Below are 24,388 nucleotides of genomic sequence, written 5' to 3' on the forward strand. Positions count from 1 at the left end.
CAGGTAAGAACGGGTCTGACACGGACGAGCTCTTTTGTGCTGTGTAAAAAGTGGTTTACATCAGACGAATGATGAGACATCTGCACAGGAAGAAAGTCAGGTTGCCACCAAATAGCTCTTTTGGGAATTTGGAAGGGCTAGATGAAAAGTCACGAGATTCAAAAAAGTCATCGAGCTTTATCCTCTGGGGACCACAAATGCCTGTATAAAATTGAATTACAATCCCTCATACAGGACATTATTTTGTATTTCTCTCTGCCTCGTGTAATTGTGTGTAGTATTTGTGATGCATTTCTAAAACACAGCGATGATATGAATGTGTTTTTTGAACCACGCCAATGTGCTTGTGTAGTATGGAAGCACGGCACTGGGAGGATGAGTGGATGTGTGTGCGCACATGCATGTGCTTGAGCGAGGCAGCGTGTGTGCTTGCTTGTTTTCATCATTAAATATGAGGGTCATAGTTAGGGGTCTTTCCTGGCCTGAGGCACGGCCCTTTGCTATATTTATTGTTGGTAATGCAGCAACTGTCAAGTCCAATTGAGAACTATAGGGTAAATGTATCTGGGGCATTTAATAGCATCAAGCCTCTTAATAAAATAATTAAAAAGCAAGATTCTTTTTGTCTTTTTCACTGCCCCGCTCCATGTTTCTTGGTCTAACCTTTCCTGACCTGCTTTCAAAACATCTCTGTCAGCCGCAGGACGAGCTGCTCTCATTTTGCAGAGCTGTTCAAGATGGGAGGCGAGTGGGGGGGTGGGGGTGTTTGAGTGGGAGTGAGGGGTAGCAGAATGATGGGAAGCATCTTTAACGAGCATGAGCAAAGAGCTGATCTTGACAATCAACTCCAGCATCATGACTTTACACTCAAGAAGCACCGACTGACTATTAGTGAGGAGTTGCAGCAGGACTTCAGCCCATCACTGAATTGGTGAATTTACATTAGTAAAACACAACAACGACCAACTTCAACTTCAATTCTACCACTGAATGCAGACTTTGACACTGCAGGGAGTAAAGTGCACCAACTTGAACTGTCAGTCTGGGGAAAAAAAGTCTCCACTCCTGAAGTTTTCCTTGTCCCGTGATGTTGAGCCAAGTTGACATAAGCCCTTTAAGTAACTTGTAAACAATTGCTTCCAAAGTGATTTAAACTGTGTCACTGTTGCAGTGCTTAAGTCACATCCAGTTAGCCTCCTCCCTCAAACGTCTGCACCTAAACATGGCTCACCTTTACACACTTTTAAGCAACTTACCATGGATTTATCCAGTGTAATGATCCTGTGAAGGTGCTGCTCAAGGTACCTTTTGAAGATGCATTTCTCAGCCCCCTGAATCACAGTGCAGAGGTCTGCCAACCCTCCGAGCTAATACTCCAAATCCACTAATCCAGCCGTCTTTAAGAGATCTCAACAGCAGTCGGATGGAATAATTAAAGGCTGGAATAATTAGCCTGAAATCTGTGGATGGGGGATGATTAAATTGATGAGTGTTTTTTTTTTTTTTTTTTGTCTGGCTGAGTTCACGCTTTGCTGGACTGGGACTTGATTTGAGGGTCGATTGAAGACGCAGTGGTCATTTTCCCTCGGAGAACAAATGAGCAGTTGAGTGGTGTTGTAGCTTTGTTTGAACTGTTTCTTCTGCTCCTCTGCACAGCTGGAGGTGAGAAAAATCTCATCTCCACCCTACACCCGCTGGTGTGGTACGGCCAACCTAACCCAGTGCACGGTGGAGGGCCCCGATGCTGCCAGAGGCCTCTCTGCTCCAGAAGCAGGTGTCCATAGCTCGAGGGAGCCAGCAAACATGAACATTAGCATTAGATTAACATTAACTGCTCTGGTGACAACTCGGAGGCACTAAGGACCTGGCAGCCTGGAGAACTGACAAGTGTGTGAAACAGGATCATTTAAAGCTGAGAAGCGAGCACCTTCCCGGGCAATAACCCAGAGTGAGCTCTCGGCATCACTCACCCCGCTTCACCTTACGTGTCAGGCTAGTCGCCAGAAACTTTTGAAGAGTGGAAAAGTATGTCGAAAGCAGGCAAATTAGCGGGCACAGGCGCAGGGAGTGTAAATAGAAAGACGATAATAAAATAAGGAGGCAAAGTGTGTGACAGTGATTGAAAATCCTGAATCATCACCTCATGAACTGAGGCAGGGAACAGCCGGGGCGGCAGCAACAGTGAGGTAATCAGAAGGAAACACGGAGCATCCAAAAGGCCTCGATATGTCAGGGAGCGGCACAGGCGGACAGTCTCCTTAATTCACATTGTTTACTCTCCTCTCCTGTCCCTGCGTCTGACTCTGTCAGCCTCGCCTGATTCTTTTTGAAGTCTTTATTTTTGTACGGCAGCCTTTTGACTTAACATATTCCCCCAGAAAAGACAAAAGACAAAACAGTTAGCCAAGTGAAAGAGGAAGGAGGGGGGGGGGGGGGGGGGGGGGGGGTCACAAACTCTAGGGACTGTGGGGTACTTTAGATTTTGTCTGAATACAAATTCAGAGTGACATATGGGGAGTCCACACACACACACACACACACATCCCTCCTCATTTTCAGTATGTTTTGAGGGAGCTGGCTGAAGAGGAGTGTGTGTGTGTGTGTGTGTGTGAGAGAGAGAGAGAGAGAGAGAGTGAGGGGGGGAGAGCTGTTGGATTTCGGAGGCTATGCAGCATTTGCGATGCAGCGTAGGGTTGTTGATGCGAGCCATGTTGAGGATGATGGAGCTGAGAGGCTTAACTAATTTTGGAAAGAGAGAGCAGGAGGAGGAGAGCGGAGGGGGGATTTGGGGCCTTTTGTTGCAGCCTGTTTGATCTGGGAATTTGAAAAAAAAAAAAAAATGGCCCAGAGATGTGGTGAAAATGAGAGAATTACTGCTCGGGTCTCTCACTCCTCTCTTTTTTTTTTTTTTTTATGCACTTTAGAGTATGCACTCCCAAGTCAAAGCAGCAGATATCCCCCCACCGCCCCTCTTCTTCTTGCTTACAGATAATAACTGGATCTAGTTAAACCCTGATTGTTAATTGCTAATTACTCGTCGTACATGAGAAGCCAGGAGAGCGTAGCTAAGCTGATCAAATGAGTCTTCGCTCCGGAGCTTGTAGGTTTTCCAGTTTTGTCTTGGTGTTGTCGAGGCGTTCTCGATGGGCTTGTTCTCGATGGCTTTTGACAAGATAAAGACCGATTTTTGTGGGAAAGTGCACAGAAGGAGCTCCCTCCTCACTCTCCCCCGGGTGTGATCACAAACACTTGATTTAAACCTTTCATGGTTTAACCAGAACACATCCCGCAGGTGTTGCCCCCTCTACCCAGAATACATATCCCACGTTCCCCTGTGTTAAACCTTTTGGCCTGATTGTGGTAAAAGATGAGACTAAAGATGTGATTAAAAATATTCCAACTGGCACCGTTTGTCTTTTCAGCAGGAAGATGAATCAAAGCTCTAATGGAGCTTCACGCTCTGCAGCCGTTGTTCATTCACGTTATCTCAGAATCTCTTTGTTATCAGGTGGTTTTAGGAAATGAGCTAAAGCAGCCATGCTTGATGGATCGTTTCAGGCTGTTCACTGCCTTTAATTTACTCCGTTTGTTGTGGGTTCTGTCACTTCTCAGCGGCCCTCCTCTTGCCTCTCGCCCCCACGTTCACCCCCTCCCCGCCATCTCTCCATCCCTCCACCAGCTACCTGAGGAGCTGTCAGTCTGGATTGCCGTGTTGTCGGTTCAGCCTGTCAGGCTGAGGGACGCGTTCTGATCAGCCGTGGACACTGATAGACCTGTCAGGTGAGATGACAGCTGCGAGTGAAGACGCGCACAGACAGGTACATGTAATGTGACAACGCTCCTTCATCCCTCCGACATCACCACCACCACCACCAACCCCTTCCCGATTCCCCTTCAACGTCGCTCCCTCCACCCTCCAGCCCCTCCATCCGAAAAAAATAAATTGTTTGCTGGAAGTTGGAGGAGTGCGGAAGGGGGTGAGCATGTTTTCTGACGATTTGAGGGAAAGTTTTCTTTTGAGCCAGAGAGGATGTGATGCAGCCACGTGATCATGTCGACTGTTGAATGTTGCTGCTGCACGTGGTCTGTAAGAAAAGAAAGATCATTGACAAAGAGACATCATTATTCTACTGAACACAAACTATTTCTCCAACTGCTGATAGTGTGTAAAGTTTCCATTGGAATCAAATCAAATGTCATTTATTATTGTTGTCAACTCCACAGTATTTACCCGAAACCAGCCGACTTTGACTTTGATATAATGCGAGTACTTATGTGAGATTTATGCATCACTAAATTACAACAGGTTGGACCACAAGATATTAGTTTAGTGTAAATATTTACACGTGCTAACTGGCAGGTGGAGGCTACCAAATGCAGCACTGCTGAGCTGATAACAGTAAGATTAACATGCTAACAAATGACCTTTTTCTCCATTTAAGAGTCGTTTTCCATATATCATACATGTCAGGTCAAATCTTTAAGTTATTTTTTTCATGTTTTGGGACGTACTTCTAGTACAAAAATATATTTTTTTAAACTGATGAACTGTATGTTAAAGTAAACCTCTCCACCCATGGCACACTGTGCTTAATGGGAACTGGGAGGTGATGGTGTAGAAGCAGACACAGCGTGTGGACAGAGGGTGTTCAGTATGCAAAAGTCTTTTTTTTCCTCCTGGACCTCTCAGAGGTAAATCCTGTAATGTCTAGATGTGATGATCGCCTCAAATTAAAATGTCACACAAGCAGCAACATAAAAATGGCAATCAGCGTGTTTACACGCAGCAGCCACGCTGCATCAGTGCTCAGTGGCAGCTCCACCACGTCCGGTCTCGGCCGCTTCACGACCTCTGTGCCGCTCTACACTGCTGACCTCTATCTGTTCCTTTAGCCTGCTGGGTCCTGTCCTGAAGGACTGTGGCTACGAACCCGAAAACAGGCACAAACACCACGGTTGTTGCAGCGAATGAGAAAAGAGCAAAGGGTGAATGGGGGGTGGTGGTGGAGGGTGTTGATGGTGGTAGTGGGTGAGGGTGGGGGGTGGCTCGTGCCAAGTGACATAAACCCCCCTTGGCAGCCTAATTAAATTTTCCACTTTTCCACACTCACATTAAGCCTCCATTGAGCCGGAAGGAATGGACGCACCGGAGGAGTGGACCCCAGGAAGAAGATCAACCACTGCCCCCCCCCCCCCATCTCCTCCCTTCCACTTCTCACTGCAATTCCACATTTGTGTTTGATCAATGACTGTTTCCACACAAGACATTAGAGTCTCAGTTAATGATTTCACTCACTCTGTCCCCTGACTTTCTTTATAGCACAACTATGATAAGGACATTTTTGTTTTGGTTAAATGTCCTAATTAATGAGATACTGACTGTGCAGCCCAGTGAGGGTAAAGCATAATGAAATAGTGTTTTCATATCCTTATAAAACTTGTGGTTCATTTATAACCTCATTATGGCCAAATACCTGCAAAGCTAATTACTTACATTATCTCTGCTGTTTGTGTGTTTAGCTGATGGTGGCATGCTAACAAGCCAAAGTAACATTCTTGCTGTTCACCTGCTCTGGTCAGTGTGTTTCATTCCAACGGGAGCATGTGTACATGTAATGCTTCCCCATCCAGAGATGTCACAAATACAGATTCAATTACCCACTGTTTGTTGTCCTGCAATTGAAATCCCATCCACATGGATATATGTGTGTGTGTATGTGTGTGTGTACACATATGATTGTGTTTTATTTCCTTCTACAGGATTTTATCAGCTCAGTGTGATTTTTGCCTTTGCTATGTAAAAGGAGGAAGTGGAAAAGGCTTCCTCTAATGTAAACATATCGATTTATCAGGGAATGATACAAGCTGATGACATGGTCTGTGGTGATGCTGACTGCAGGTAGGCACTGCTGCTCTTTTTAGTCCTGCAGACTGTCCATGTCTACTACAGAGCATCTGTAGAGAGGACCTTTTCTATCTCACTGTGAATGAAACTAGTTTTCAACACTTTCTCTGTTGTCGGATGTTGTGTGTCATTTTAGTCTGTGTCTGCTGATTTCACAATGTATTTTAAGAAATGTTACAGTGAAAAGAACTATAAAAACATTGTGTATTAACGGTATTCTACTGTATATGCCCAATAATAATATATCACAGAGGCAGCGGTGAGGCCAGTCTACAAACTAAACACTAATATCTTCCTTCTGATTCCAGAGGGAACAGATTTCCTGCTAAGGATCCAGAGAAATCAAACTAAAACAATGTGGATTAGTTAACAGGAGGGATGAGCCTCACAGTAGCATGTGAGATACTGACACATAAAGCTACATACGGAGATTTCTGTATGTTAATGTTGCATCGAGAGCACGCCAACAGCATTAATCCTCCCGTCAGCTTTATCAGCATATGCAGTGAGGTTTTCTAATACATCTGTGCTTGATTAAGAGACTCAGTAGCAATATGGACAACAGTGTAGAAAAACTCCACGTCTTCGTTCCAGAAAAGGTGAGTCTGGTGCTTTTACTGTAACAGCATGATTCAACCTCCTCTGCAAAAACCTTTTTTGGACTTGTTGTTGAAAACACTTTGACCACTTCCTGGGAAAATCTCTTTCGGTGCATGTTTCCAGACTTCCAGAAGAAACGGGTAGTTAGTTAGCTGAACAGATCAAAAGCCACGAAACTGAGCAAAATCAAAATGATGTCACTGTTACCACCCACACGTTTACCTCCACAGGTGGTTTCTGGGAAGTGTAGTGCAGGGAAAAAAAGAAGCACAATAAAAGGTTTACATTAAAGACACTGCAAGACTGGGAAACAGCCTCACTTCACATCAATAGGATTGAAAGGTGGGTCCCTCTTTTAGTTTCACTTTGGTTTGATGTGAATAATCAGCTATAGAAATGAGGGTGATCAGCGGCCAGACACCAGCAGGAGAACTCAACCAAAACCCATTAACATTCCAAGCTGCACAGCCCTCAACCTGCTCTCGGAGCAACATACTCATAAATTACACGGACAACATTGTTGACGGAGGGAGATAAACTTGCCCATTGTTTGTGCACTGTGACTGCACTGAGACGCGTCACTCAGAAACACTATTTGATTTGACTGTTTGGGGCCAACAATGAGGAAAACACCACGCAGAAGGACCAAAACAAAATAATACGCAGGTATAAAGCCCACTTTTGTCAGGCAGCCATGATTTTCCTTTCCTTGGTTTCTAGTATCGGGCGGCGGGGGCTTTTGTTTTCTTCCACTGTAAATAAGCAGTCCAGTAAAAGTGGAAGGAACCACGGGGTCCTGTTGATCTGCCAGCTGCAGGTGGCTGTGTTGACCGTTCTGTGCCTGCTCACAAGTCCCCCTGACCCCTCACGATCTTTTCTTCTCTCAGACCCTGTTATTTGTTCACTTCTTCCACCACATGCTCCAACATTTCCCCTTCTCTCTCTCTGCTGTTTTTGCCTGAGCAGCGTTCCATTCTTCTTTGTCTCGAGGTACAGTGCATCTGTGACGCACTTCCTTCCATTGTATCAGGAACTGATACTATAATGCTTGTGAAGTTACTGTCAAGAGTGTGTTGGGTGTTGATTGTAAGGTACTGCATGCAAAATACAGGTAGTTATGTGTGTTTGCGCTCAACTATTTGCCTGTGGTCACTTGATTAAACAGATTGGTGAATGACGGAAGAAAGCACCTTGCTTCACGGTAATGTCCTGTGACAAAATGTATTTTAGATTTTCCGGTTAATGGCATAGTGCACAATGACATGAAAACATTGTAGCTGAAGTTGAGTCATATGAGGTCATTTGGTTTATTGTGCTCCTGCAGCAGCCAACAAGCAAGAAAACATTTGGTTGCTATGTGATTGCATTTAATAAGATGCTCCCACCTCCTATTTTCCACCTCGTGACAATTCAAACGCTGCTAATCATCTAGTTTGAGGTCCAGTAGTGAAGGGTTGATGTGTCTCGTTTAGAAAATTGAACGGACGCGATGCATCTATTTACTGTAAAGAGAGCTTCATCTCAGTATTGAGCAGTGCTCAGGCAGGTTTCATGTTGCAACACTTTAACCACATGTCAGCTTTGCAGGAAAGTCAGCAGTTTTCCCAACTGCCAGCTTTTCTCTCAACCTTGTTCTGAATATTTAAATAGTTAGAATCACTTAACATAATCAATGTTCAGCAATATGATGTATTTCATCTTGTTTATTAGCATAATGAACTTGACCTTCTCTCAGTTTTTGCTTATGTCTTGATAATCAAACAATCAGTCTCTTTGACTTCAGTCCTTAACTTGTTTAGGAATTTAACAAAATATTACGTTTTCTTGCTGAGACCAATCTCATGCATGCTTTTGAAATATTAAGCTAATGTATATATACCATAAGTGATGAAATTTAGTAAGACAATTTTCATACTAGTTGTCTTTTACTTCATAAACTTTTGAATCCTTTTAAAAACATTTTTTAAATCTGAATTTTTACACTTCATAACAATTATTATCACTAACTTTTTTTTTAAAAAAAACAGCAAAATAGCAAACCAATATGATTCTTAACATGGTTATAGGAGTGTTGTAAGTGTAGTCCCCTGGATTCTCCAGTTATCAAAATGCAGTTGCATAATTAGTCAAACTCCAAACACCCCAGCTGTAGTTTAGACTTTCAGTTTCAAATCTGAACTCTAAGCCTGAACTGAGATGATTCGGTCAGAACTATGTTCTCAGACTTGACCAAGCTTCCTGCAGAGCCATAGAAGTCATTATTCAACCGTTTTCACAGTTTAAGAAGCACTCTTTGTGGTGTTCCTCTTGTTTTAAACTGGTGGAGTGTCCCTTTAATGAAGTACCAACAGTATCCAGTATTGTGCACCACACCAGCCCACTAACGTTTCCATTGTTTGTAGTTGGAATTGTCTGTGAATACTTGCATCAGTCTTAATTAATTATTTTTGCAAATGGGATCTGGTGTTCAGGCACCGAAGAGGTTGACATGATCATAGTATGTGATAGTCTAGGCCTGCATATGAATAAGGAGGAAGGTGTTGTCAAGCAGCTGCTGTCATTTGTGCATACCTGAATGTGATTGGCCTTATTGGATGATATACAGCCAATGAATTCATATTCTATTCTCCACAATCCCACACTCCAGAGGTCAAGAACGATCAAATTATCCCTCTGCGCTGTTGTGTTTGACTGCTTTACATGAGTCACCAAGGCAACCAGTAAATGAAATCACTGAAGGATGGTTACTTTAATTCACAGGAGCTGTCTGCCAGTCTGGCATCCAGCCTCTTTTTAAAGCCATGTTCTTGCACAGTGGGTATCTTGATGAAACTGCTGATTAGATTTCTATTTAAAAAGTCCAACTTGCACAAGACACTCTGACAAGAGAGCACATGTTTTCAGCTGCATTTCACACCAAAACAAGTAATAACGGACAGGAGTCGATAGATTTCACATTAGTGTCAAAAGTGTAATATAAAGTAAAGGGACAGTTGTGCTGACTGGCAGGTTTACTCAGCTTCCTGCATCATGCACTGAACTTAGCAGCCATGCATTGCTGCTTCACTGCTGCACTGCATGAGAAAACAGCACATTAAATGTGTTAATAGGCCACTAGCACAACAATAAATCCCACTGTCAGTCACAGTGATTGTTCTTTAGCCCACTCTCTACCTTCCTAGTCAGCACTTTGGTGCCTACGTGTGTCCTGCTGGTAGCACCTGAGCTGTGAGATTAGCCGTGCTGATCACCTTGAGCTATTATCCAGGTTAAGTGATTACAACATGACAGGAGGGTGACGTTACAAAAAAGAAAACAGACGAGGAGGAGGAGAGGGGCCTTAAACAAAATCAAGTGCAATGTGGAGAATGTGCCAAACAAAAAAACATATTATAAATTCTGAACTCGCTGACTTAAGAAAAAAAAACGTATTATAAACTTAAAAGCTAATTATTTAGCAATAAGGCGCCCCACTAATACTGAATGCACCTTTGTGCTTCATAGGTTCATTTAAATACATTTCTTCATTCGCAAAAGCAGGTGGAGAATTGCTTTTCTCACTATCAGACACTGCATGAGGATCATGCCTGGATTTAATCCACAGGGGCTGATAACAGCAAACAACACAAGAGGCCCCGGTGCCTGCTCTCCATTCTAACTGGAAACTTTATGTAAAGTATCAAATGCAATGCGGCATAATTGCTCCTGCAGGGTTTTATTGTTATATATTGCATTATTAATACTCGTACAGTTTTGTAAATGACATGCTTGATCAACTTGAACAACAAAACAAATAAAACAAACCAATAAATACAAAGCAGTGGCACAGTGTAGCGGTACAGTGAGCAGGCTGCAGCCTCAAGTATGTGTAATGTTTGACTTATTCCACTGTAATAACAATTAAATTGAACATTAAAGGACATTTTGAACTGGACATTATTTGTTATGCTTTCTGCCCCTCTACCCTTATGCCTTCCAGTGATTCTCAGGGCTCTAACTGGATTTCATGCACTTTAAACTATAATAACATATGTTAATATGACTGGTGCTGTAGTTGTTGGTAGAGTAAAAATAAATGTAGAATAAAAACAATAAGCAGGACATAATATAATTGTACACAGAGTGTATATTTTTCATACTTTCCAGCAGTGGGGATAAACTAAGCATAACATGGGCCTGTATGATAAATATATGAAGTACATTACACCACCATAGGGCATCTGAATCTTTAGGTATTAATATAGTTCTGTCCTGTCTCTTTTATGCTGCTTGTAAGATTTCAAGCAGTTTTTAATCAATTAAAAAAAACAGCTCCGTACCAATGATGCCAAAATATGTTACTATGGGTTCAAATTGTCATCACTCATACGCAGTTGCCTAAAGGTTCGTGAAGGCAGCATTAGGACCATCAGCCCTCTTGCGTCAACAGCACCTGTATCGCGACCAGGTAAGCCTCCTGCTTACAGTGATCATAAAGCCTGTGTGGACGACAGGTTGGAGGAGATTTTTCTGGAGCCAGCTGATGATGTGTGATGGAGGGACACCGACGCGCCAGTGGCGCACGACCTGGCGGATCAGCCGGCCTCAGTGCGCACGCTGACCCGAGAGCCGGTTTGTCACCTGATGGGCCACCTCCTCTTCACCGCAGCCTTATAATCGCCAGGCTTTTTAATAAGTCCCGGGCTCTGTCATTTAGCATCAACATCCATGAAACAAATTAGAGCAATAGCGTTTGAGTGACAGGCGTCACGGAGCGCTGTTTGTTGTGCATTCCAATTTTTGCTTGATATCTCATTATGTACTTAAAGATCAAAATTGGACCCATATAGGAACAGAACCTGTCACGGTGCCATACCTTGCTTTACCCCAATTGACGCCGATGGGTGCATCTCAAATTATATTACAGAATTAATTATATGACTATGGAAGATTAGATTTCCTCAGGCAATTTAGCAGAAACTGTGTCGCTTAGCAACACGGTTACCGTACAAAAGCTGCGCCTTTGGCAGATGATAAACATTAATCATTAATTAATATCATTCAAATAAAGATTTATTGAACATCTGCGTGCTTTCTGTCGCCGTTTCACGAAGCTCGGAGCTCGGCGCTCTGAGGGGCTGGAGAGGAGCAGCCACACATCACAGCGCAGGTCAAATGACACCCGGTAACTCTGGAAAGGGTGACACGTCGGAGGGCTGCTGTACTTACATTAGAAGTGACGTGTTCACGTTATGAGCAAGCAGAGAAACCGAGTCTCTCCGCGTCGAGTGGTCACCTCAGAAAACCCCCTGCAGATGATTATTTTCCCTCCGCGCAACTTCCCCGACTGAGCGGCGCAGCAGAAACTTTTTGATGGGAGCGACTCTTTCTGGCACAGATATGCGCGACAAACAGCTTTAAGAGAGCTCAGCACCAGCAGTTATGGCGGTGCAGATTAAAATAGGAACCGTAGCAGATTGGATTATACTTAATACGCCATTTCACATCGTGTAACGTGCCACATTCTGGGCGCCGTGCCCTTGTTTGAGGTGCGTCCGAATTACAATTAGCCCACATTTCACTGCGCTTCACTGTGCTGCACTGTTGTGTAGACCAAACCAGTGGGCCACAGTAATTTGACCATTAGCGCGGGATCATGCTGGGTTCTGTGCCATCGTTTATGCGCTTCATGCCACCTCTCCAAATTACACACAATTTGTGCCAAATGGCACAAACGCTCAATTGTGCAGGAACACTGCATGTCCAATCGCTCTGTGTGCTTTTATTAACACAACGGGAGCCGCTGGATGTTGAGCTGATGCGTGTGTGTGTGTGTGTGTGTGTGTGTGTGTGTGTGTGTGTGTGTGTGTGTGTGTGTGTGTGTGCGTGCGTGTGTGTGGCCTCTTTCTGCTGTTTGATACATTTTCAGGCTGAGCACAGAAAACGTCCCAGAGTTGCGCGCGTAACGCTCTGAATCTCACGCCTGCTCGACTCGAGCGCGCGGGCGCGCGTGCGTGCGTGCGTGGCATACACGGCGACGCGACACCTGCACGCGTCCGCGCTCTCTCTCTCTCTCTCTCTCTCTCTCGCTGCGTCTCAAAGTGTGAATCCTGCACCGCGGAGTTAAGTGGACCGGGACCCGCTCGCTGCGAGCTCCGAGTCCGGAGTGCAGCGAGCGAGGGGAGGGAATCCCTCCAGTGTCTGACGCTGCCTTTACCAAGGAAACCCACACGCTCTCTCTGACGCAACTGCCCATTTTAGGAAACATGCGTCAATGGACCGAAGCAAGTCAGAGGACTAGTGAACTCCACAGCAGCCACTGACGTTCGTAACACCAGAAAAAAAACAACCTCTCCAGACACATCTCTGCTACTTTTACCGTGTCCGCGTTTTTCTGGATTGGATTTCCAGTGTCCGCGGTGGAAGCGGCTCTTTCTCCTCCGCTGCCTTATCCAGAATCAACCCCTCCCCGCACGAAGTCGCAACGCCCCGCGCGTGACGTCAGCCGCTTCGTTGGTGTTGAAAAAGCCGTTGCAGTTCTTCATAGTGCCATTGAAGTGAGTCATCTCTAGGAAGTGTGGTAAAAAAGGAAAAGAAAAAAGCCAGAAGTGTTCCATGAACGGCAGAGAGCTCAGAGAGAGCGTGTAGTAGGCAAGGAGACGGAAAATACTGAGAAGAGCAGGCAGGCAATAGGCTTTAAAGCGAATGGTAACGCGCGTGAGTCACTCTGTAAGTGCAGGTTCACTTGGCTCCACTGGATGTGACTGAAGGTGTGTTGCTGACTTAATGTTGAAGTTTTGCGCACCTGAGAGGATCTTTAGCGGTGTAGTGTAGGTCTACCTGCAGCTGAAGACCAATCCAAGCACAAGAAGGACACAGCCCGTAAGAGCGCACGCCACAAGTATCGGTTCTGTTTAGCAATATCTCCAAGATGTTTTAGCTCAGTTTAGTGGAGCACAAGTGCACTTTGTCTTTGGCAACTCTTCTCTGGATATCCCAAATTAACATCGTCTCGTGTCAGAGGATTTTTTTTTTTTTTTAATTTTTATTGTTGGTGCCTTTGATCTGCGAGGATTTAAAAAAAAGGGGGTTTCAAACAGCTCAAACAGTCTCCTGAAATCTTCCTCTTTCCTGGATCATGTACCAGGACTACTCCGGGAACTACGACACCTCGTCCCGCGGCAGCAGCACCTCTCCGGCCCAGCCAGAGTCCTTCACAAGCGGCAGCAGCACGATCGGAAGTCCGATCTCTACCTCAAGTTACCAGGTAACACAAGGAAACGCCGATCTGTGGCGGCTGTGTCTGTTTTTAAAATGTGTTTTCATGTGCAGAGCATCGGAAATGTACCGGCTGTAACCTATAGATTGGTTGACTTTTTATCAGGGGATAATCTCGCTTCCACGCGTTTATTGTCTGTTAGCGGGGATTCTCCAGGTGTCTTATGAAAAAGCACGAACCCAGTGACACAGGCTGCATCAGTGACTCAAGCGAGTCCATCATTACTGTTGTGTTTTGGACTCATACCATTTGAATTCTGTCATATGCTGTACAGACACAGCCTGGTGCTTTTACGCGCAGTTAACGGTGAAATCCTGCTGACTTTGCGCACAGTACTGAATAAAATCCCTCCTGAACTTGTCCCGATAATAAAAACTAAAGATCGTCTCACACACACACACACACACACACACATATGCCAGGTGATTTGTGCGCTCTGTAGAAAACACACAGTGAAGCGGAGTCGAGTCCGTGATTTCCACGTCTGTCCGAGATCCCGTCCAGCGTCCTCTTTCCTAGTCATATGTAAAACTATAATATTTTTGCCTTCGCGTCTGCACTCGAGGCGCATTTTACTGGAATTCAACATAAGAATGATATAATAACAAAACCTGGAGTGGCTAATGCAACAGGCGCGAGCTGCGTGATCCGCCATCAGCACTGAGGTGTTTTTGTCTCATCCAGCAGTTGAGCTGTTTCATGTGCACATGTCAAAAATTGAAATCCACTAAAAGCTCATATGAGCAGAGATAACACGGTTATAGACCCGAGTTCAGCTGAACTAGATCAGTCGCGTTTCGTGCTGCTTGCGGCACATTTCCTTCAGAGGGAAGCGCGCAGACTGGGAGCGCAGGGCGATCAAAAGCCTGTATTTCCTGTCCTAAGAAAATGCCCCAAATCGTGTTGCGTGACCTTAAAACACCAGTCCCCGCACCCTACGGTCTCGTAGAGAACATATGTTTCCATACATTCCCAGTGAGTTACACTGTTGTTGCGCCAGTGTCGCGTCATGAGGACGCCGTGCCCGAACATTCACAAATGATAGGGTTTAAATCCGGGAAGAGGCATGTTGTTTACCCGCACCCCAGCCCTGCGTAAAGAGCGATTCTGTGGAAAAAGTCAAGTCAGGCTCACGCAACATTACGGTAAACGACTTTGGCCCCTCTCTATCATTGCTGTTTCCCTGTAATCACACACTGTTGGACTGTTTCCATTCCAGCGGGCTGGAACATGACCTCTCTGTTAGTTTTATTGAGACATTTCAAAACAAAGCATTTTTTTCTTTTTTATTAGACCAATATAGATTTTTTATCACGCCAAAGTTTCAGCAGGCTTCTCTATATTTAGCGGAACGACTCTTCACACTCCGCTGCGTACTAATCTATTCATTGCTTGTTTTTATTTAAAGGGAGTTTAATGCTCTAAAGCCGAGCTCTCCAAACATTCCACTCGCATAATTCTGGCCAACTGTCTGGCGTGTTACAGCCGGCTGCTTCCCCCTTACTGGAACTGACTGCGTTTCACATGTGCTTAACAAATCCCATACACAATGACTCACCAGATAAACAAAGTTCCAATAGACTGCCGGGATATCCGACGGAAAGTCGGGAATAACGGGGATACGGGCATGTGCGTAAATTACGCACACAGGCAGCGTGTTTATCGACCCCAGAGACATGAAGTAATACTGCTCCCACGTTGGTTCTCATACTGGTGGTCATTATGCAAGTCATATCCACTCAGAGATACTGACTGTAGTGAATGATGTAGTTCCATGTTGGAAGATTTTAAAGAGGTGTCTTTCTGTTTGAGGTGATTTGTACCAAAAGCCGAGGACTGGGAGTTAAACAATTCATGTATACAAGTATAAGAGTGTACCATTCAGCATCACAAGGATTTGTGAATATATAAAGTTAAATTAAAGTTGAATTAAAGTTGGCTCCAACTATTGACTAAGTGTTGTTGCTAAGTTCCTTCCTCCTTCCTATTAAACATCTTTATGCGCATTAATTATGTTCGAGACAAAAGGTTTTCTTTTCAATCAAACTTCATGTCTTCACATGTCAGATGTACTCTTGTCAGATCTGCAGCTAAGATGCACATTGCTCCTCCATTCAGTCCAGACACGTGTAATATTCCCTCAGTGCACTGCTTCATCTCTTGGTTGTTGCAGTGGAGAGGATGCGCTGGACACCTTGGGCTTTCCCACAGCATGTGTCACTGTTCCACTCCAGGGGTTACGTTCACTGCCTATGTGGACTGAATCATTACTATATGCTTGAAATGTTTACTAACGGTGGGTGGTGGTGGTGGTGGTCCTGCAGCAGGACTCGTAGATAGAAAGCGGAGTTGCTTGTAGGATTTCTTTGTTTTTAACGTGATTCTCTGTTTCTTCTCTTTCCAGAAGTACAGGGGCGACATGCCCGGCTCCAACAGTGCCTTCATTCCCACCATTAATGCAATCACGACCAGCCAAGACCTACAGTGGATGGTGCAGCCCACCGTCATCACCTCCATGTCCAACCCTTACTCCCGCTCCCACCCGTACGGCCATCACCTGACCAACGGGCCCGGGCTGCTGGGACATAACACGCTGGCTCGACCTGGAGTCATCCGCACCGTGGGAGACGCCAGGGGCCGACGCAAGAGGGACGAGCAGGTGAGAGGCCTGGGATGAGTGTGGGTACCAGGACTCCCTGACTCTATGTTCAGGGGACATCACTGGATACACATGTTCATCACTGAGTTAGATGATTGGAGTGGCATCACCCAGCTCTCATCCTCACAGTGATTGTTGCGCGTGCTTGTGAGGCCGCTGATTTCACTTGCCGTGTTCTTTCTTGTCTCGCCCTCAGCTCACCCCAGAGGAGGAGGAAAAAAGGAGGGTGAGGCGCGAGAGGAACAAGTTGGCCGCCGCCAAGTGCCGCAACCGCAGGCGAGAGCTCACCGAGATGCTGCAAGGGGTGAGTAGCAACCTGAAAACTGGCTGGAGCCACCGGGGGCACAGCGGACTCCTGTGGCCCCGGTGCAGCTGTGATCGTTTAAAACCACCACAAATCAGCGCAAAACGCTGGAGCTTCTAGTTCCTCTTACGCAGCAATAAACATCCACGCTTCCTGTTCTGGGGCAATTATTGCGCTGCTCATTGTTAATGCAGAAAAAAAAAAGCAACAAACTACAGGGTCATTTGCATACAGGGAATACACCAGGAAAACAGAGTCCCGTTTATTGAGAAGTGTGGCAGGAGTCCAGAGTCTGCAGCTCCACACCTTTACAGCTTTACAACCTGGCATTACTGGTTTGACGCTCGCTGCGTTTCTGAGCTCCAGGTCTGAGAGAGAAAGATGACAGGCGATGAAAAGCTTTTTGTCTCAGGGAGCTGCAGACAGAGGTAGGGCTGTCTCAGACAGCAACGGCATCTAAATGGACTAATTAGTGAAGTTGAGCTTGTCAGGCCTTTAAAAAAAAAAAAAAAACAGGAATGGAATTTGCTGTAGGCAGCTGTCGCCATGAATGCAGGACATTTTGTAAAAGGGGGCAAATTGCTTGTCTCACAATCCAACATCGAGACACGCAGCTCGCACAGACGCACACACACACACACACACACACACGCACAACCGCCGAATGCGCTTCAAGGGAAAGAGACGCCGAGCGCTTTTTCCTGCTCCACACGCCTGAGTTTTCAAAATCCAAATAAGGAAGTGTCACTTTCCAGTGAAAAGAAGGAGCCATATTCACACAGTGTGTTGATTTAGAGATCTCACTCCCCCCCCCCTCTCTGTTGGCGTCTTCAGCACCGACTTCCTCATACCTTTATCCATGAGTCAAAGTTCTCAGACAGCATGTCAGCTTATCATTATCTGACCCGTGTCTGCCAGAGACAAACAGCTTCTATGAGACCCGCCTTTGTCTTTAATGTGACATATTAATCACACATTGTTGATTCAAGTCTCATATCTTGGAGACACAAACAATACACAGTCATTGTGCGACACTCAAACTCAAACAGAAGGCTTCAAGAGTCTAGATTGCCCATGATCATTTTTTTATTGAATAGCTTTGGCTGTTTTTTCTCTCTTCAGGTTTGAGAAAGCAGAGCAAACACACAGTGCCCTCTCTTGGCACTTGGGAGGAACACTCACTGAGGACATGGCAGAGTGCTCCTTTTGGCTTTTAGACAGTGATATAATATTAGGAACCTGCTCAGGGCGTCACAGTGATCCAGCAGTTAAGGTGCCACCCATAAACTGAATGATCCCTAGTTCATGTCTTAGCGTCAGCCTCACTTTTCTAATGGCAGCGTCAAATAATGCCCCAGGGTGGTTTAGGAAAACCAAACGTTCTCATGATCCAGCTCAAGTGATCAATATTCTCTCCTGTCTCTCTGTCAACAGGAGACTGAGAAGCTGGAGGAGGAGAAAGCAGACCTCCAGAAGGAGATCGAGAACCTGCAGAAGGAGAAGGACAAGCTGGAGTTCATGCTCGTTGCCCACAATCCCGTGTGCAAGCTGCCCATCGAGGAGCGCCACCAGTCATCGGGGCACCAGCAGCACCAGCAGCACCCGCAGCACCCGCAGCAGCAGTGCGCCCCTCTCCCCCTGACCATGCGCCCCAACATGGGCGCCCAGGCTCAGCTGAACCAGGTGGTGGTGAAGCAGGAGCCAGAGGACAACGAGGAGAACATGGGCAAGACTCAGCGCTCCGTCATCAAGCCTATCTGCCTGGGCGGCGGTGGGATGTACTGCACAGACGGAGACAGCCTGAACACTCCAGTGGTGGCCGCATCCACCCCGGCCGCCACGCCCAACAACCCGAGCCTCATATTCACTTACCCCAACATGATGGAGCCCGAGAGCCCCTCACCCTCCTCCGAGTCCTGCTCCAAGGCCCACAGGCGCAGCAGCAGCAGCGGCGACCAGTCCTCGGACTCCCTCAACTCTCCCACCCTCCTGGCCCTCTGAGCGAGGGCTCGGCTCGGTGCAAAAGCTGAGAAACAAACACTGTGGCCGAATGCAAGCACGAGGATCGACTGCGCGCCCCTTCTCCTCCTCCTCCTCCTCCTCCTCCTCCACCTCCTCCATCTCCTCCAGTGTCTTTTAAAAAGACCCAAGAGCACATTGAAAAGTCCAGACCAAGCTGACCATGTGAGAAGTTTCCCCTCACAAAGGGAAACCCACAAGGGCTACGCCGCGTGTTTCTTCTTGTTCTGCTTCAGTGTGACCTCTTTTTTTCCAACTCGTAGACGCGTGTGCTCCAGTCTAGTCTCATCCTTTTTGCCGTTTCAACTCCACAGTGTCACCTTGTTTACCGGGCAGACTTTTTTGTTTTTCTGAAGAAACACATGCCTTCATGTGGCAATTCTAGAGTTGATGTGACTGAAACTAGAGAGCACATTCTTCTTCTTCTTCTTCTTTTTTTAAGTTTTGTTTGGAAAATGTTTAAAAAGCCATGTGGCCGACACTTGCACTCTGCCAAGACGAATCAATAAATCACTAAACGAGGTCAGTATTCTACTGGAATTTGTGAGGAGACACAGAGACAGTGAGCAAAGACTTCCTCTCGTCTTTTTATTTAATTCTTTTCCCTTTTGGTTTGTCCTTTTCCTAACTTGGACCTTGATTCAGGAATTGCTACTAGAAGTGTGTACACGTTGCTGATGTTATTTCCATCTCTTTAATTGTATTTATGGCCTGTGCTGATTAAATTTTTACAAAGTGTTTTGTTGAGACGTTCGTCCTCTCCTTAATCTGCCTGTAGAAAAGCAAAATGCTCACCCACAGGGTGACCTAAGCACTCCTCAGTGTTGCAAAGGATACGAGCCAACTTTGAATCTATGACTAGTTCCTCAATACTCTCGACATTCTCTTTGCCATAGTGGCTTGACTTTACAGTAGTATTGGTGTGCTTTTCCTCAGTGATTCTGTACCTGAACTTTACAACCTGTTTATGACTAAGTGTATGTGATTTACATTGATGTCAGGGATATCTCTCATGTGTAGTAGAACCCCCATCGTGAAGAGCATCGCAGGGCCGTAGGCTGTCGAACGGTCTAGCCAAAGTGTTGCAGAGCTGGTACTGTAACATGGAGGGAGGAAACGCTCCATCGCCTCATTGTGTCTCACCGAGAACGATTTGTCTCTTCGCTCAGACGCGAAAGGTTTGAACAAAACCCTCCTCCTCCTCCTCCTCCTCCTCCTCCTCCTCCACCGGATCCCGCACTTCTTTGTTTCTCACATCTCTCTAAATAAAGGTCTTACCTTTATGTTTTTTCAACACTGCCTCTCAGAGGCAGGTCAGGTTTCAAAAAGCCAAAAAGGTTTGTATGACACATGTAATCCTATAATTCGCCCGTCTTTGTCTAAATGGAGGGATTTTGCTCAAATTTGAGAAGAGAAAAAAAAAAGCCACTGTGGTCTAGACTGTCGCCAGCTGCCAATGATGTCAACCCTGTTTATACTGTGTTTGTAAATCTGTCGCGTTTAGTAAAGAAATGATGTTTAAATTCAACTCAGATGTGCTGATTTATGGTTGTATGAACGTACGGCAACATGGAGGTACTCGGTTCAAACGTGGGACGGTTCCCTCTTTAACTGTAAGGAAGGAATAGGAAGACTGTCTCTACAGCTGGCCTGAGACGAAAGGGGACACCTTGAAACTGTATGATGCACTTCTTCTGCATTATTTGACACGCGTGTGTGTGTGTGTGTGTGTGTGTATCCTAAAGGGACGAGGGATTTCCATACTGTGCACTGAGAAGGACACAACAGCGACATTTTGGGATTGTTTTTTTTTTTTTTTCTTTAGTTTCTTTTGTTTACTTCAAAACATTCCTAACGAACATGCCGTCAGGTGTTAAAGGGAGGGCCGTGTCATCTTCGCTTGAAAACCTTTTCGGTGTCGGAGGAGTTCAAGTTGTGTTTGGGGAGACTTCTGTTGCGCTGGATGCCGAAAAACAGACTTTGAAATTGAATACAAGTTGCTGCTATGTGTTAGAAAAGACCACATGATGTCGGGAGGTGTAGCGGGAAATGTTTGGTGAAGAGGTGAAACGATAACCAAAAACATAACTCCGCGTGAGTCTGATGTGTATGTACGTTGAAATATTCTGGGGGCCCCTCAACACACATAGGAAAGCCATTGACTGTAGATCTTCTACTGTACATGTCATCTACTGTCTGTCGCCTGTTTTCAACTACTATTACTTATTTTCCAAATGCTTTAACTGTTTAAAATGAATTCAAAATGAATAAAAACAGCAATATGTATAGCAGTGTTTGTTAATTTAAATGACTAATAATAAAAAATCATTTTGAACTTGGAAACATCCTTTGTCGTTCATGAGAGTCTTAGAACGTTTCAGTTAACTGGCACGACATGTTTTCTCCGGCTCAGTCGAGTATTTCAAGTCGGACTGTTTCATAGTGTTTTGGAATAGCTGGTGAAAAGAGAAGCAAAAACTCAGGTATTAAAGATAAAACAGGAAAATGGAGACGGATAAAAGCGTAAATCGTTCAGCAGGCTCATTGTTCTGCTTCTGTGAATCCATTATTGAATGTTTGAATTTACTCCCTGAGTAAATGAAACCATCGTAGCACATTTAAGTGAGAATAAGAAACGTTATCCACTAATGGCCGCACACAGTTTTGTGACAAATAGCATGAATTCTCCTAAGAAAAAGCAGCTTCGAGAGCAGAGATTCTTTTTAACTGTAACTCGCCTTAAATCTACAGTCTCATGAAGAAGTAACAGCAGTTTCCAGTTTCCTGGTTATCTATATAAATTGGTAAAGTTACAAATATGAACAAATACAATATGTCTAAGCTGATAAAACTCAAACACTCGTGATCTTTAATGTCTTTAATGAACACACTCGTGGAGTATTTTGCTTGTTATTTGCCATTTTGTCTGTATTAGGTTCCCCAGCTAGAACCAGAGGACTTAGTGTCTCTGAAGTCTTTCTGTAGTAGATTTACTTTTATACTTTGGGTCATCGTCATGCTGCATCACTCAGCTTCTGCTGAGCTTCAGCTTGAGCACAGCCACCCTGACATCATGCGTAAACTTCAGATGTGTTTCTTTAGAGAGCAACGGCTTGCTGTGTGGTGTCCTGCCGTGGATACTATGAGTTCAGAGTTTTGACTAACCCTGTGAGTCTTTAGCTGCAGCTCTGGGCTTCTTCTTCACCTCCTTGAACTTTCTAAATTTCCAAATCGTTTCCATTTACAGACAGAAATGTGTCTAACTGTGCTCTGATGAATATCTAACTTCTTTGAGATTTCTCAGTAACTCTCTCCAGCTACATGCAAATCAACAACTCTTGATCATAGTTCTTCTGAGAACTCTTGGTTTTTTTGTGATGCATGGCTCACGTCAGCGGATGCTGCCTCTGAATAGCATCCTGACACTGTTTGGGTGTTTTTGCAAGTCGAGGTAGCTCAACACCAGGTTCACTACAGCTGACTTCAGTAACAACGTCAGACCTTTTCTTCCACCACCACTCTGTATGTTTCAGGGCTGTGCTTCATAAAGGCATTAAAGGTCATGACTGTTTCACATTTCATGACCAGTTCACACAGGAAACCAGGACATTGGAAACTGGGTCATTACTTTTTCCTACAACTGTTAGTAGTAAGTGAGCGTTTAGTGTTTAAAATCCTACTTTTTGACACACTGTCCTCCTATATGGGCTACATCAGCTGCTCAACATACACACATACAGTGGAGGGTTACTGTCATTGGTCTAGAACTGACTACAAATGAATTGTCCACTTGAAATAATCTGCAGAAGAAGAATATATAAGAATGTCAGAATGGGTGCTGCATTATTTAATCACTTTAGTTTGACACCCTCTGGTGTGCTAGTTAGAGCTGTGATGAGAAGATTTTAAAGAGTGAGTGTTTACTGTCCTCAAGTGGCCACATCAGGGAATTACAACATAGTATTAAATGACCCAGACAACAATTTGATATGTGACCCTATACACTGCCCCTCCAAATATAAAAGTCACCACCTGGATTTAACTAAGCAAACAGGTAAGAACCTCCCACTGGATAATTACTGCATGGATGATTAGGTTTCAGCTGGCAACAAGTTATTTAACCCTAACTGATGCAGTGAGGAGCTTCTCATTTCTTAAACAACCATGTCTGAAGACACATCCTGTGGTCGTGGAAAAGATGTTTGAGATTAATGAAAATGTTTTTCAAAATAATTTTCTTTACAAAATAAAATACACTATAATAAAGAAAAAAAAATCCAATTAAGGGTTTAAAACCAACACTGGCTATGAACTGCAACTTTCAATGCATATGAAAGTTGACTACAACCCCTACAAGTATAACAGCTGGATTGCGGTCCTCCCGGCCACTGATCCTCCCATCAACATGAAGAGTGCTCATGAGCACTTAGCCTATTTTGGGTTTGAAGTTACAGAAGGGCACACAGCTGGAGGAAAGGACCGGCCTGTTCTTTACAGTTAGAACATGAGGTGGAAGCTCCCTCCTATTTTTTTCTAGTCGTGCCAACCATTGTCTGCTTTCTTTTCAGGAGTTCCTGTCCCAAGTTGTACAAAGTGAAAAACTGATCATAAGTGAACTGAGGCCCTGCGTGGAATCAAGAACAACCTGTGTCCTCTGGTTTTTCTCAGGGGCTCCTCCATATTTTTATACCATACCTTGCAGGCTTGGGGAGAATTTACTGCCTGAAGGGGCAACAGCCATTAAACCCTGAAAGCAGTTCTAGGGCTGGAGGGAAGTGGAAGCTGTTCTTGCTACTCAACCATCAAGCCTGATAACACTCAAGAATATATGAGAGCTCTCCAGTTACATTGTGGCTCTTAGCATCCCACATTTGACTCCCCTCCTGTTCTGTAGATGTACGTTCTCCACGTCCTCCCTCCAGGTTGGTCATGCCCAGAATGCTTCTCTCTTTTATCTATACAATGCAATCAAGAGCTTTTTATATGTTTCGACTTTTTACTCAAAGGTTCCCTGCACCACCTGCACCTGCACCACGTGGGAAAAAGGTGAGCAGAGGGCTCATGAGTGTTGAGAGAGACAGAGAGAGAACGAGCGTGCGTCTGTATGCAGCTCAAATTGACCCACACATCATATGAGGGACATAAATGAGTGAGGGTGTTGTAGCGTGTGGAGTCTATGAAAATAGACACATGCACATGTCGTCAAATTGAAGAAACACCACACAAGGGCTAGAGCACATTGTCCTTCATCTGCAGAAGTGTCACAATGTATGTGAGTAACTCACCTGTAGTACTTAGAAGTGGACACTTTAAAGTAGTATTAAATATAGTACTATATAAGACAGTAGAGGTATTGCAACCAGCAGATGTGGAAACTGTAGAGATGATCTCAGCTCCAGCTTTTTATCTGCATTTTATTATATTTCAGTCTCATTGTCCAGAGAGCAAATCAATCATAATACCGTCCAGAAAATCTGATCCCAAACTCAGAGACACTGCAGTGTGTTTGTGCACAGTTGCACTCGGCGGCACGCTGTGTAAAACATGTAATCATTTAAACGTGTTGGAATAAGGATAAAGGTTTTTGTGGTTCAGCGCCCCTCAGATATCGATAGCTGAAACCCTAACATGGGCACTTTTCTG

The 24,388-nt window shown here is 44.8% G+C and overlaps 1 protein-coding gene across 1 annotated transcript; it reads left to right on the top strand.

Annotated features, from left to right (window-relative positions):
* The first annotated feature begins 12,638 nt into the window (after positions 1–12,638).
* Positions 12,639–21,088, top strand: fosl2 (FOS like 2, AP-1 transcription factor subunit). The gene is made up of 4 exons (XM_026355166.2): positions 12,639–13,751; positions 16,168–16,422; positions 16,619–16,726; positions 18,161–21,088. Exons 1-4 carry the CDS (start codon positions 13,623–13,625, stop codon positions 18,725–18,727), a joined length of 1,059 nt encoding a protein of 352 aa, XP_026210951.1. The 5' UTR covers positions 12,639–13,622; the 3' UTR covers positions 18,728–21,088.
* The last annotated feature ends 3,300 nt before the right edge of the window (positions 21,089–24,388 follow it).

This window comes from Anabas testudineus, chromosome 12 (assembly GCF_900324465.2).
Source record: "Anabas testudineus chromosome 12, fAnaTes1.2, whole genome shotgun sequence".
Lineage (NCBI taxonomy): Eukaryota > Metazoa > Chordata > Actinopteri > Anabantiformes > Anabantidae > Anabas > Anabas testudineus.

Excerpts from the sequence above, each read along its gene's own strand:
- fosl2 (XM_026355166.2), top strand. The coding sequence starts at position 13,623 with ATGTACCAGGACTACTCCGGGAACTACGACACCTCGTCCCGCGGCAGC. Across the intron at positions 16,423-16,618 it reads GACGCAAGAGGGACGAGCAG|CTCACCCCAGAGGAGGAGGA; the intron begins GTGAGAGGCCTG and ends TCTCGCCCTCAG. Across the intron at positions 16,727-18,160 it reads TCACCGAGATGCTGCAAGGG|GAGACTGAGAAGCTGGAGGA; the intron begins GTGAGTAGCAAC and ends CTCTGTCAACAG.